The 12,145-nt window shown below is 38.7% G+C and overlaps 1 protein-coding gene and 1 non-coding gene across 6 annotated transcripts in view; both read left to right on the top strand.

The window, feature by feature from the left end:
* The window catches only part of USP32 (ubiquitin specific peptidase 32), a 220,997-nt gene that overhangs the window by 155,717 nt on the left and 53,135 nt on the right, over positions 1 to 12,145 (top strand). For all 5 annotated transcript variants that reach the window (XM_077970812.1, XM_015120007.3, XM_077970811.1 and 2 more), the window contains exon 12: positions 6,104 to 6,206. In XM_077970812.1, coding sequence (XP_077826938.1) covers positions 6,104 to 6,206 — 103 coding nt within the window. The remainder of the gene's footprint in view (positions 1 to 6,103; positions 6,207 to 12,145) is intronic.
* LOC114673318 (small Cajal body-specific RNA 20) lies at positions 10,387 to 10,518 on the top strand. Its single transcript, XR_003724036.2, has one exon.

Here is a 12,145-nt window from a genome sequence, read left to right as displayed (position 1 = left end):
TTCACAACTTTAGTGTGAGTATGCAGTGATCACACCTGTGAATAGCCACTGCATGCCAGCCTGGACAGCATAGCAAGATTCTGTTTCTTTAAAAAACAAAAAAAAAGGTGCAGGAAAATTGGATATCCATATGCAAACAGATTATTTTAGATCCCTTACCTCACACTATGCTTAGAAATGCACTCAAAATGGATTCCATATACCTAAACATCAGAGCTAAAAACATAACACTTCTAGAAAAGCAAATGTAGAAAATCTTTATGATTTGGGGGTAGAAGGTTTCATAGATATAACACCAAAAGCACAATTTATAAATTGGGGGAAAAGTGTAAGACATAGAAAAAATTAAAAACTTTTGAGATTCAAGAGAGAGCATTAAGAAAATAAATGCTACAGCCTCACAGCTCTAGAGAAAATATTTGCGAATTATATATATGATAAAGGATTTGTGTCCAGAATATATAAAGGACTGTTACAACACATTGACATCAAGAAAATCTAATTTTAAAATGCACAAAAGAGTTGAATAGACTCTTACTATACATGTATGAATCGCTAATATAAGTACATGACAAGATGTTCTGCTTCCTCAGAGAAGGCAAATTAAAAGCACAATGAGAGGAGTGACTCTGAAAATTATGTAGTGGGTAGCTCTAAGAGCCTGTCTCTCCACAGAAACATTGAAAAATAAAGAACTGCCAATTTCAACTTTGTCAGAACTCTGAACAAAGAGACAAAGATTTATAGAAACTAAGCAAATGTTGATTTTTTAAAAATTATAAAAAATTATAAAAATTATTTAAAAGCCTGTTTATATATTTGCCATTGCCTGGTTTAGTAATGGCAGCCTTGAAGATGGCAACCCACATGGTCCCTGGTTTCAGAGAGAGCAGAGCACACCTTATTTATAAAGAGTTGTGTTTGTCAGGCTGGGTGCGGTGCCTCACATCTGTAATCCCAGCACTTTGGGAGGCCAAGATGGGTGGATCAGTTAAGGTCAGGAGTTCGAGACCAGCCTGGCCAACATGATGAAACCCCGTCTGTACTAAAAATACGAAAAATTAGTTGGCCATGATGGCGCACACCTGTAGTTCCAGCTACTCGGAAGGCTGACACAGGAGAATCACTTGAACCCGAGAGGCGGAGGTTGCAGTGAGCTGAGATTGCGCTACTGCACTCCAGCCTGGGTGACAGAGCAAGACTGTCTCCAAAACAAAACAAAACAAATAAAAACAAATTGTGTTTGTGTAAACAGTCTGGGGCTACCAGAAAAGCTACTGGAAGATGCTCAGCTATGTTATACTTAACTCAGAATTTACCCAGGATGGAAAAGCAGGGGCATTCATCAGAAGTTCTGTAAGGCACACGAACCAGCCACCTGCAGTCACCTGGGGTAAAAGATTTTAATTGAGGCATATAATAGAATGCTGAAAGTCTTGGGAGTGGTGGGAACTTAAGTTTCCTGGGGAAATTAGGGTACCCAAAAGCACACTGTACACTGGGTAATTTAGAAAGCTTTGCACATGCCGACAACAAGATACACAGTCAGAAAATACCTTATAAGACCCCTACAGTTTCACCTCTGGCTGAGCTTCTAGACTAAGAGTATACAGGTAGTGAAGGCTAAGGCATAGTTGTAAACCACTGTAGGAATGCCCCAGCACAGCGTCATTCTGCAAAGACAGTAGTGGTTTTTGTCTTTGTCTCTCTGTCTTTGTCTCTCTCTCTCTCCCTTTTTTCTCTTTCTCTTCCTCCCTCTCCCTCCCTCTCTCTTTTCCTCTCTCCCTCTCCCCACTTCTGCCGTTCTAAGAAATCACTGTCGGAATGCCAGCTTTTCGAACACACGTTAAATGAAGTCTTAAGAAACTACACATAACAAGGAAGACAGACTTTATAAAAATATTTTAGAAAAGTGACTAAACAAATAACTATAGCAGTCAACGAAAGCAAATCCTGAGGTGGAGGGAAATATGATTAGTTCTAGAGTTACCATTAATGCTCAAAATGTTGTTCTCAACAAAAAATTGCAGAAACAAGAAAGTGTGGTCCCTTCACAGAGGAAATTAATAGAAATTATCTTTGGGGAAGCACAGTTATTGGACTTAGTAGACAAACATTTAAAATCAATCATCTTAAATATGTTCAAAGACGTAATGGAGGTGATGGACAACAAACTAAAGGAAACCAGGAGAAATGGCTGGGCGTGATGGCTCACGCCTGTAATCCCAACACTTTGGGAGGCCAAGGTGGGCAGATCACTTGAGGTCAGGAGTTCGAGACCAGCCTGGCCAACATGGTGAAACCCCATCTCTACTAAAAAATATACAAAAATTAGCCAGGTGTGGTGGCAGGCTCCTGTAATTCCAGCTACTCGGAAGGTTGAAGCAGGAGAATCCCTTGAACCCGGGAGGCGGAGGTTGCAGTGATCTGAGATTGTGCCACTTGCACTCCAGCCTGGGCAACAGAGCGAGACTCCATCTCAAAAACTAATAAATAAATAAATAAATAAATAAATAAATAAATAAATAAATAAGTAAAGGAAACCAGGAGAATGATATATGTACAGATAGAGTGTATCAATAAAGAGAAAGTATAAAAAGGAACCAAACACAGATTTTGGAGCTGAAAAGTATAATAACTGAAATGAAAAATATATTAGAGGGGTTCTCCATCAGATTTGAGCAGGCAGAAGAATGAATCAGAGAAGTTAAATAAAAGTCGATTGAAATTATTGACTGAGGAGCAGAAAGAAAACAGAATGAAGAAAAATGAACAGAACGGAAGAAACCCATAAAACAACATCATGTGTGTCAACATAAGAATCTTAGGAAAGCAGAGAGAAGGAAAGGGCAGAATATTTGAATAAATAATTGTCTTAAACTTCATAAGACATGAACCTACACGTTCAGAAAGCTCATTGGACTTCAAGAAAGATAAACAAAGTGATCCACACTGAGAAGCATTATAATGAAACTATTTTACAAAGCCAAGAACAAAGAGAGAATCTTGAAAGCAAAAGAGAAGCTACTTGTCCCATAAAATGGATCATCAATAAAATTAATAGCATGTTTCTCATCAGAAAGCATGGAATCCAGAAGTGAGTGGGATGACAATTTTTTTAAAGAGCTGAAAGTGGCGGAAAAACTGTAACCAAGAACTCTATATCTAACAAAACTTTTTCCTCAAAAATTATTTAAATTTTGCAATGGAATGTTAGTTGTAACACCAAAAGCATGAGCAACCAAAGAAAATACTGCATTTCATCAAAATTTGAAAGTTTTTTGTTTTGTTTTGTTTTTTGAGACAGTCTCACACTGTCACATAGGCTGGAGTGCAGTGGCACCATCACAGCTCACTGCAGCCTCAAACTCCTGTGCTCAGGTGATCCTCCTGCCTCAGCTTCCTGAGTAGCTGGGACCACAGGCGTGCACCACCACAACCAGCTAATGTTTGTATTTTTTGTAGAGATGGGGGTTTGCCATGTTGCGCAGGCTGGTCTTGAACTCCTGGGCTCAAGCGATTCGCCTGCCTCAGCCTCCCAAAGTGCTGGGATTACAGGTGTGAGCCACTGTACCTGGCAAAACTTAAAACTTTTATACATCAAGGGATATTATTTTTTTTTTTTTTTTTTTTTTTTTGAGACGGAGTCTCGCTCTGCCGCCCAGGCTGGAGTGCAGTGGCCGGATCTCAGCTCACTGCAAGCTCCGCCTCCCGGGTTCACGCCATTCTCCTGCCTCAGCCTCCCGAGTAGCTGGGACTACAGGCGCCGCCACCTCGCCCGGCTAGTTTTTTGTATTTTTAAAGTAGAGACGGGGTTTCACCGTGTCAGCCAGGATGGTCTCGATCTCCTGACCTCATGATCCGCCCGTCTCGGCCTCCCAAAGTGCTGGGATTACAGGCTTGAGCCACCGCGCCCGGCCAAGGGATATTATTTTTAAAACAGAAAAGACCACCTATAGAATGGGAGATAATATTTTAGAAACATACATCCAATAAGGGTCTAGTAACTAGAATACATAAAGAACTCCTACAGCTTAACAACAAAAAGCAAACAACCCAATTTAAAAATAGACAACTAAAAATAGACTTGAATACATGTTTCTCCAGAGACATTCAGTGATCATCAAGCACATGAAAAGATGCTCAACATAATTAGTCATTAGGGAAATGCAAGTCAAAACAATGTAATTCTGCTTCTCAGTAAGATTATTAGAATTTTTAAAATGGAAGATTTTGGCGAGTAGGGAAATCAGGGACTCATATATTGCTGGTAGAAATGTAAAATGGTGAAATCACTGTGGAAAACAGTTTGGCAGTTCCTCAGCAAGAATTTCCATGTACCAGCAATTCTACTTCTAGGTATTTACCAAAATAATTGAAAACAGGTACTCAAATACTTGAACACAACTTTCATAGTACCACTATTCACAATAGCCAAAAGGTAGAAACAGTCTGTACATCCATCAGTGGATGAATGGTTAAACAAGATGTTGTATATACACACCATGGAATATTATTCAACCATAAAAAGGAATAAAGTACTGATACATACTACAACATGGTTGGACCTCACAAACATGTTAAGTGAAGGAATCCAGACATAAAAGGTCATGTGTTGAATCATCCCATTTATATGAAATATCCAGAATAGGCAAGTCAATAGGTCCAGACAGCAGACTGGTGGTTGTTAAGTTCTGGGGGGAATGGGGAATAACTATTTAATGGATGACTTTTTAATTGAGGTATATGGAAATGTTTTGAAACTTAAGAGGTGATCGCACAGCATTTTGGATGTACTAAATGCCATTGAATTGTATGATTTGAAATAATTTCACGTTATGCCATTTTCACCTCAAAAATAAATAGTTTTTGGTTGGGCACAGTGGCTCATGTCTGTAATCTCAACACTTTTGTGAGTTCAAGACCAGCCTGGGTGACATAGTGAGACCTTGTCTCTAGTTAAAAAAAAAAAAAAAAAAAAAATTAGCTGGGCATAGCAGCACACATCTGTAGTCCCAGACACTTGAGAGGCTGAGGCGGGAGGATTGCTTGTGCCCAGGAGGTCAAGGCTGCAGTGAGCTGAGATTGTACCAGTGCACTCCAGCCTGGGCTACAGAGTGAGATTCTGTAGCTAGCTAGCTAGCTAGCTAGCTAGCTAGATAGATAGATAGATACATACATACATACATACATACATACATACATACATACATAGAGAGATAGATAAGGTAGATAGATATGGTAGATTTTGTTTTATAATCACAGTGTAACAGTGCTTCACACCCACTAGAATTGCTGATGGGAATGTTAAATGGACAGCCACTTTGGAAACTGACTTGCCAGTTTCGAATGTTCTTTAGGTGTTGTATGGATAAACAAAATGTAATAGATACATACAATGGAACACTATTCAGTAATAAAGCACAAACAACTGATATCTGCCACAATAATAAATGAACCACAAAAACATGCAAAGTCAAAGAGGCCAAATTTTTAAAAGGCCATGTGTTTTATCATTTTATTTATATGAATAGTTGAGAAAAGACAAATCTGTAAGAGACAAAACATAGATTAGTGGTTTCCTGTTGCTGAGGGTGGTAACAGGAATTGACTAAAAGTGGGTACAGGGGTCTTTTTGGATTAATTGAAATGTTCTAAATGTTCTCAAACTGATTGTGGTGTTGGTTGCACATATCTGTAAAGTTATCAAAATCACTGAGTTGTACCCTTCAAATAGGTAAGTTTTATATTTATGTAAATTATTCCTTAATAAGGCTGTTTTGAAGAACATCATTGGTTACATTCTGCAAAAAATGTAATTAATTAATTGGGAACACCAGTTGTTTTTCTAATTTTTTTTAATTTTTAATTTTTTCCTAGAATCTTTTCCTGAAGTAATTGTTCTTGATACTAGCCTGTGACTCTTGAAATTGGTTTATCAATAGAAACAGTATTGTTTTACTAATTGGATTTTGGCAGTCTCTCCTAATTACGTCTAAATGTTTTGTGGTTTTTCTTATAAAACTTCTAACGATATTTTTGTGCGTCACCACCTATTTCATACAACTTTATTTGATGTATTTAATTTCTTTTGTATGTACAGAGGATGGTTAGAACGAGAGAGCAGGTATGGTCTGCAACCAGGACACAACTGGTTTATCATCTCCATGCAGTGGTGGCAGCAGTGGAAAGAATATGTCAAATACGTGAGTTAGATTCCTGTCTATTTACATTTTTCACAGATTTTCAACTCCGTCAGTCTTCCAGCCAATAATAAAATGCTGTGACTACCAGCCAATAATAAAATGCTCCAACTTAGATAAAGATTCAAAGGGAAAGGAAATGAGTGTTTATATGATACTTGCTATGGGTAAGGCTTTGTGATTACACTTCCACATACATTTCTTCCCTTGCAACAACCCTAAAAAAAGATAATATTGGGCACGGCGGTACCTGTATATATCACATACCTCATGTCTCATTTAATTCTCATACCATCCTTGTGAGGAAGATAGTATTATACCCATTTTACCTTTGGGGAACCTGGTGCTGAAAGTAAAAGTAACCTGAATATCGTGATCAGGGTAGAAGATCTGGGATCAAACCTAAGGACTGACTTTAAAGCTTATATTCTCTCAACTACATCATTTACATTGTCCTTTATTTCACTTTTTCCATTAAAACGGAATTTTTTTCAGAACAAGAAAACTGAAAAGAATAATGCCCAGAATCAAATATTTGCCTTCTTGGAGAGCCAGCTGATATATATACTCATTGCCAAATGATCAATAACCAAAATTCTAATCATTTGATTTCTATTTTCCTGTATTTCTTCTGTCACTGCTTATTATCAGAATATTGGTAGTTACATACTTTTTACATTATCTATCTCATCATTCTTTCTCATCCTTTTTCCATTTTGCAAAGTTTATTAATGTGTTTTCACATGTAAAATATATTAATTGGGAAGCACGGGCTTTGGTGTCTCTGAAGGAATAAAAAGTAGACAAATGACTTCCTGGACCTTTTAAGTAGATAATGATGGTGTATGTGGGTAGAAAATGAGAACATTGGGGTGCAGCATCAATCATTATTTTGAAATACTTTTTTGGTTTTTATATTTGTAGTTTGGCCTTAGATTGAGTGGTTGTTAATGTTTTAATGGGTATAGACTCAAAGAATAACATAGTTTTGTCTTGGATGTATTACGTTAAGTTTTCTGTAGGAACACAATAGACGTCTTACTCTTAGCAGCACGTCCCTTATAAACAGACTGAACTGCACTGATAAGAACATGAACCTGGTTTGTTGTTGCCTACCATAATCCTTTTGTGCACTAAAGAAATTTGGGGAGGGTAGTAAGGGAGAGGTGTACATGGGGGAATCTACATTCCCTTCTCCACTCTGGCATTTGATATTATTTTCTAGCATGTGTCTGTCAAATGCAAACTTTAAAATCTACTTAAGAATGAAGTCTGGCTGGGCCTGTAATCTCAGGACTTTGAAAGTCCCAGATAGGGGGATCACTTGAGCCTAGGAATTCAAGATCAGCCTGGGCAACATAGTGAGACTCCATCTCTACAAAAAAAATTTTTTTTTTTTTTTTTTTGAGACGGAGTCTTGCTCTTGTCGCCCAGTCTGGAGCACAGTGGCGCGATCTCGGCTCACTGCAAGCTCTGCCTCCCAGATTCACGCCTTTCTCCTGCCTCAGCCTCCCGAGTAGCTGGGACTACAGGCACCTGCCACCACGCCCAGCTAATTTTTTTTTTGTATTTTTAGTAGAGACGGAGTTTCACTGTGTTAGCCAGGATGGTCTCGATCTTCTGACCTCATGATCTGCCCTCCTTGGCATCCTAAATTGCTGGGATTACAGGCGTGAGCCACAACCCCGGCCCAAAAATTTTTTTTAAAAATTAGCCAGGCTTGGTAGTGTGCATCTGTAGTCCCAGCTACTTGGAAGGCTGAGGTGGGAGGATTGCTTGAGCCTGAGAGGTCAAGGCTGCAGTGAGCCATGATCGCACCACTACACTCCAATTTGGGTGACAGAGCAAGACCCTGTCTCATAAAGTAAATGAATAAATAAAGGCAAACTTAGAGTTAAAAGAAACCTGGGAAGAGAGGAGTTTCGCTTTATATGGAGAGAAAGGAAGCAGAGAACTATGGGAATTTATTCAAGAAGATGGGCAAAAATGTAACAGCAGTACTTTCTGAAAGTGCATATTAATTAGAAAAGTGTTTTTACTAAATAGAGAACTATGGCAACTTATTAATAAGGTGGGGGAAATGTAAGTTGACTAATAATCCTCTGAACATGTTTTAATTAGAAAAGTGTTCTTTTCTAAAAATAACCTTTTAAATGCAAATAACTGCACACTGACAGGTTTTTTAAAAATGTTTTTAAAGTGAATTCAAGTAACCTTTTTAACAAAGTGACATTCTGGGCTTTGTTTCCTCCATTTGTAAAATAAGAGTAATAATAATAATCTCCCTCATGGTGTTAAAAGGATTAAATGAGTTTGATGCATGTTAAGTGTTTTGTTGTTTTTGTTGTTTGTTTGTATGTTTGTTTGTTGAGGCAGGATCTTCCTTTGTTGCCCAGGCTGGAGTGTAGTGGCACAGTCATAGCTCACTACAGCCTTGACCTCCTGGGCTCAGGCAGTTATCCCACCTCTGAGTAGCTGAGACTCCAGGCATGCACTACCACACCTGGCTAATTTTTTGATTTTCTGTAGAGATGGGGTCTCACTATGCTTGCCAGGCTAATCTCGAACTCCTGGGCTCAAGCAATCCTCCTGCCTTGGCCTCTGAAAGTGCTAGGATTACAGGCACCCAGACTCCTGTAAGTATTTTAAAATAGTGTCTGGTACATAGTAAGTACTAAATAGGTAGCTATTATTATGAGAAACTTGAAAAACGTAATCGTAGTGAGCTTGGACTCTTGTCCCTTCCACTTGCTTTATGACCTTGAATAAATTGCTACTTCTTGCTGTACCTCAGGTTTCACATATAAACAATGAGATTAATAGTAATATCTATTTAAATAGGGATGTGAGAATTAAATGTGTTAATACATGTGAAGCACTTAGCCCAGTGCCTGGCAGATAGAAACTCTATGTAAGGTTAAAGGTAATAATGGTGATAGTAGTAGCAGTAGTTATATAAGGATTTAAATTTCTCCTTTCAGGCCAGGCATGGTGGCTCATGCCTGTTATCCCAGCACTTTGGGACGCCAAGACAGGCAGATCACTTGAGGCTGGGAGTTCAACACCAACCTATCCAACCTGGAGAAACCCCATCTCTACTAAAAATACAAAAATTAGCTGGGTGTGGTAGTGTATGCCTGTAATCCCAGCTACTCAGGAGACTGAGGCACAAGAATCGCTTGAACCTGGTAGGCGGAGGTTGCAGAGAGCCAACGTCATGCCACTGCATTCCAGCCTGGGCAACAGAATGAGACTCTGTATTTAAAAAAAAAAAAAAAAAAACAACTTCAAATTTCTCTTTCCAGTCCATGTGGCAGCTTTGACAAATGCCTTGTTTAAAAAAAAAAAAAAAAATTTGGGCCAGGTGCAGTGGCTCACACCTGCAATCCCAGCTCTTTGGGAGGCTGAGGCAGGCAAATCACTTGAGACTAGGAGTTCCGGACCAGCCTGGCCAACATGGTGAAACCTCGACTCTACTAAAAATAGAAAAATCAGCTGGGCGTGGTAGCGTGCGCCTGTAGTTCCAGCTTCTTGGGAGGCTGAAGCAGGAGAATCTCTTGAACCCAGGAGGCAGAGGTTGCAGTGAGCCGAGATCATGCCACTGCACTCCATCCTGGATGATAGAGTGAGACTTCATCTCAAAAAAAAAAGAAAAGAAAATTAGTGTTGACATGTCAGATAATTTGATCTTACTCAGAGCTTCATCTGCCTACCTAAGGTAGTACTTAGCTTTAGTTAGTTTTTTCTCTTCATAAAATGACATATTTACTTATGTGAATTACTAATTGTGAGGGCAGTATGTTTCAAATACTGCCAAGACTAAATGGAAAGATCAGAGACCAAGGGATCAGGAAAAATGAGCCATCCTTTCTTAGAAGTGGCTAACCCCAGATTTGCTGATTCACTGGAGCATGAATAATTTGTGTCTCTGCTCGTGGAATCTTACCAATCTTTTCCCACTTTAATGTGTCAAGCTTTATTCTTCTATGTGCAATCTCCTATAAAAATTTAAATGGGGAAAAATGGTGGAATCTTTTCTGTTTATCATCATTGTAGTACATAATGTGTATGTTTCTTCCTTTTTGAGAACTACGAAGGAGCAGCTATTACTATTCACATACAGATTTTCCTATTTAGTTATAATGTAACTTTAGAGCTAAAAAGTACTTTAAAGCACCTTTCGCGCCTCTCTCCCATGGGCTGTGGGGGGTTCCCTGTTCTCCTCAGCCAAGGCTGGAGGCCAAGAGCAGCCCTCGAGGATCGTCGTCAGGACTGCCACGAGTGGAGCAGCCTTGTTTTCCTGCCTCAGACATGTGTAGTTGAGGGGGAAATAAAAGGAATGCAACACCTCTCTTCTCTGAATTTACAAACGAAGCTTCTGAGGTCCTTAGGTTTTATAATTGCCCAAAGCTGTATCAGACAATTATTTTATTACCTGATCTAGCACTCTAAAGCAGTTTCCTGAGTCCTGCCGTAGTACCTAATCTGTTGCTCCATGCTGCCCTCTATTTTTCCAAAGGCAGCATTTCAGACTAGTGACATATGAAATTGATGTAACTGTTAATTATTTAAGATCATTGATGCTTGTAACGTACATATGTACGGGGCATAAAAAGTAGTAGTATCATCAATGGAGAAAAAGGTGAATCTTGACCCATATTTTAGAACACATATTCATACAACACACAGGGAGTCCTAAAATCTCAAAATAGAATTCTCTTATATTAAAATAAGTACCTTGTCCTTTTGTGAATTGTTGACTCAGAGAAAGTGAGGAAATTTCTCTCTACAGGTGAAACTTTACCTATTTAGAAATCTATCTTCTGAAAACCAGGATTCTAGGATAATTTTGAATAGTTCCAGACCCCTGAAGTCAATAAAAACAAAACATTATCCTTTGATGTTTTAGAAAAACAAAAATTTCCACAAGCAGCCAGAAATGAACAGTCAAAAAAAGCTGGTGACTCTAAGATTCTGCAATATATAACTGTGATTCGTTTGTTCATCTTGTAGAAGGAAAGTGGTAATGAGATTAATTGGATGAAAGGGTTAGCTATTTCACTGAAAGTCAAGAAGGGTGGAAGGAACAAGAAAAATAAGCGTGTGGGAAGCGGAAGAAGGAACCTGAGTAGTGCTGACAGTTTCAGGCAGTGGAGAACAATGAGAGCATAAGATTCCTGTAATAGAAAAGAAAGCCAAAGACAATGAGAAGACAGACCACTCTAATTTGTTTGGAACATTGGAAGAGAAGCAAAGAAAAGCCCATGTTCTCCAAATCTAAAGGGTATTACTTACTGTACCATGTTAAAAGCATGTGGTACAACCGCAGTTGCTAGAGGCATATGTTGCAGTCTCTGAGAAGTTATTACAATCATCCTGTTCACAAATTATTATAAAATTTAACCTAACAATTTTAATACCTGTTAATATTTTTATTATCCTGTTTTCTTGCGAGTGATATGTATAGATTTAACCTATGAACTGAGCTCTTCAGAATGAGAAACATTATTACAGGAATGGTTTCATTTACATTTTCTTTAGAAACATAGACACCATGTAAAATTTTCAAATATGTTAAAACATTTAAGATGCAATTCCAAATATTACTCCTTGAAATTCTCTTAAATGCCCATCTTAAAGGAAAACTTGAAGAAAATTGTTTGCTCAAATAGACCTAATCTTCCTCAAAATATATTACTACAGATTTTTTAGAAAGTAATTTGTGGTCGGGTGTGGTGACTCATGCCTGTAATCCCAGCACTTTGGGAGGCCAAGGCGGGTGGATCACCTGACGTCAGGGGTTCAAGACCAGCCTGGCCAACATGGCGAAACCCTGAAATACAAAACCACTGAAAATACAAAAATTAGCCAGGTGCAGTGATGTGTGCCTGTAATCCCAGCTACTTGGGAGGCTGAGGCAGGAGAATCGCTTGAACCCAGGA

Source organism: Macaca mulatta, chromosome 16 (assembly GCF_049350105.2).
Source record: "Macaca mulatta isolate MMU2019108-1 chromosome 16, T2T-MMU8v2.0, whole genome shotgun sequence".
Classification (NCBI taxonomy): domain Eukaryota; kingdom Metazoa; phylum Chordata; class Mammalia; order Primates; family Cercopithecidae; genus Macaca; species Macaca mulatta.
The sequence above is the reverse complement of the archived record's forward strand: the minus strand, read 5'-3'. Positions and strand labels throughout refer to the sequence as shown.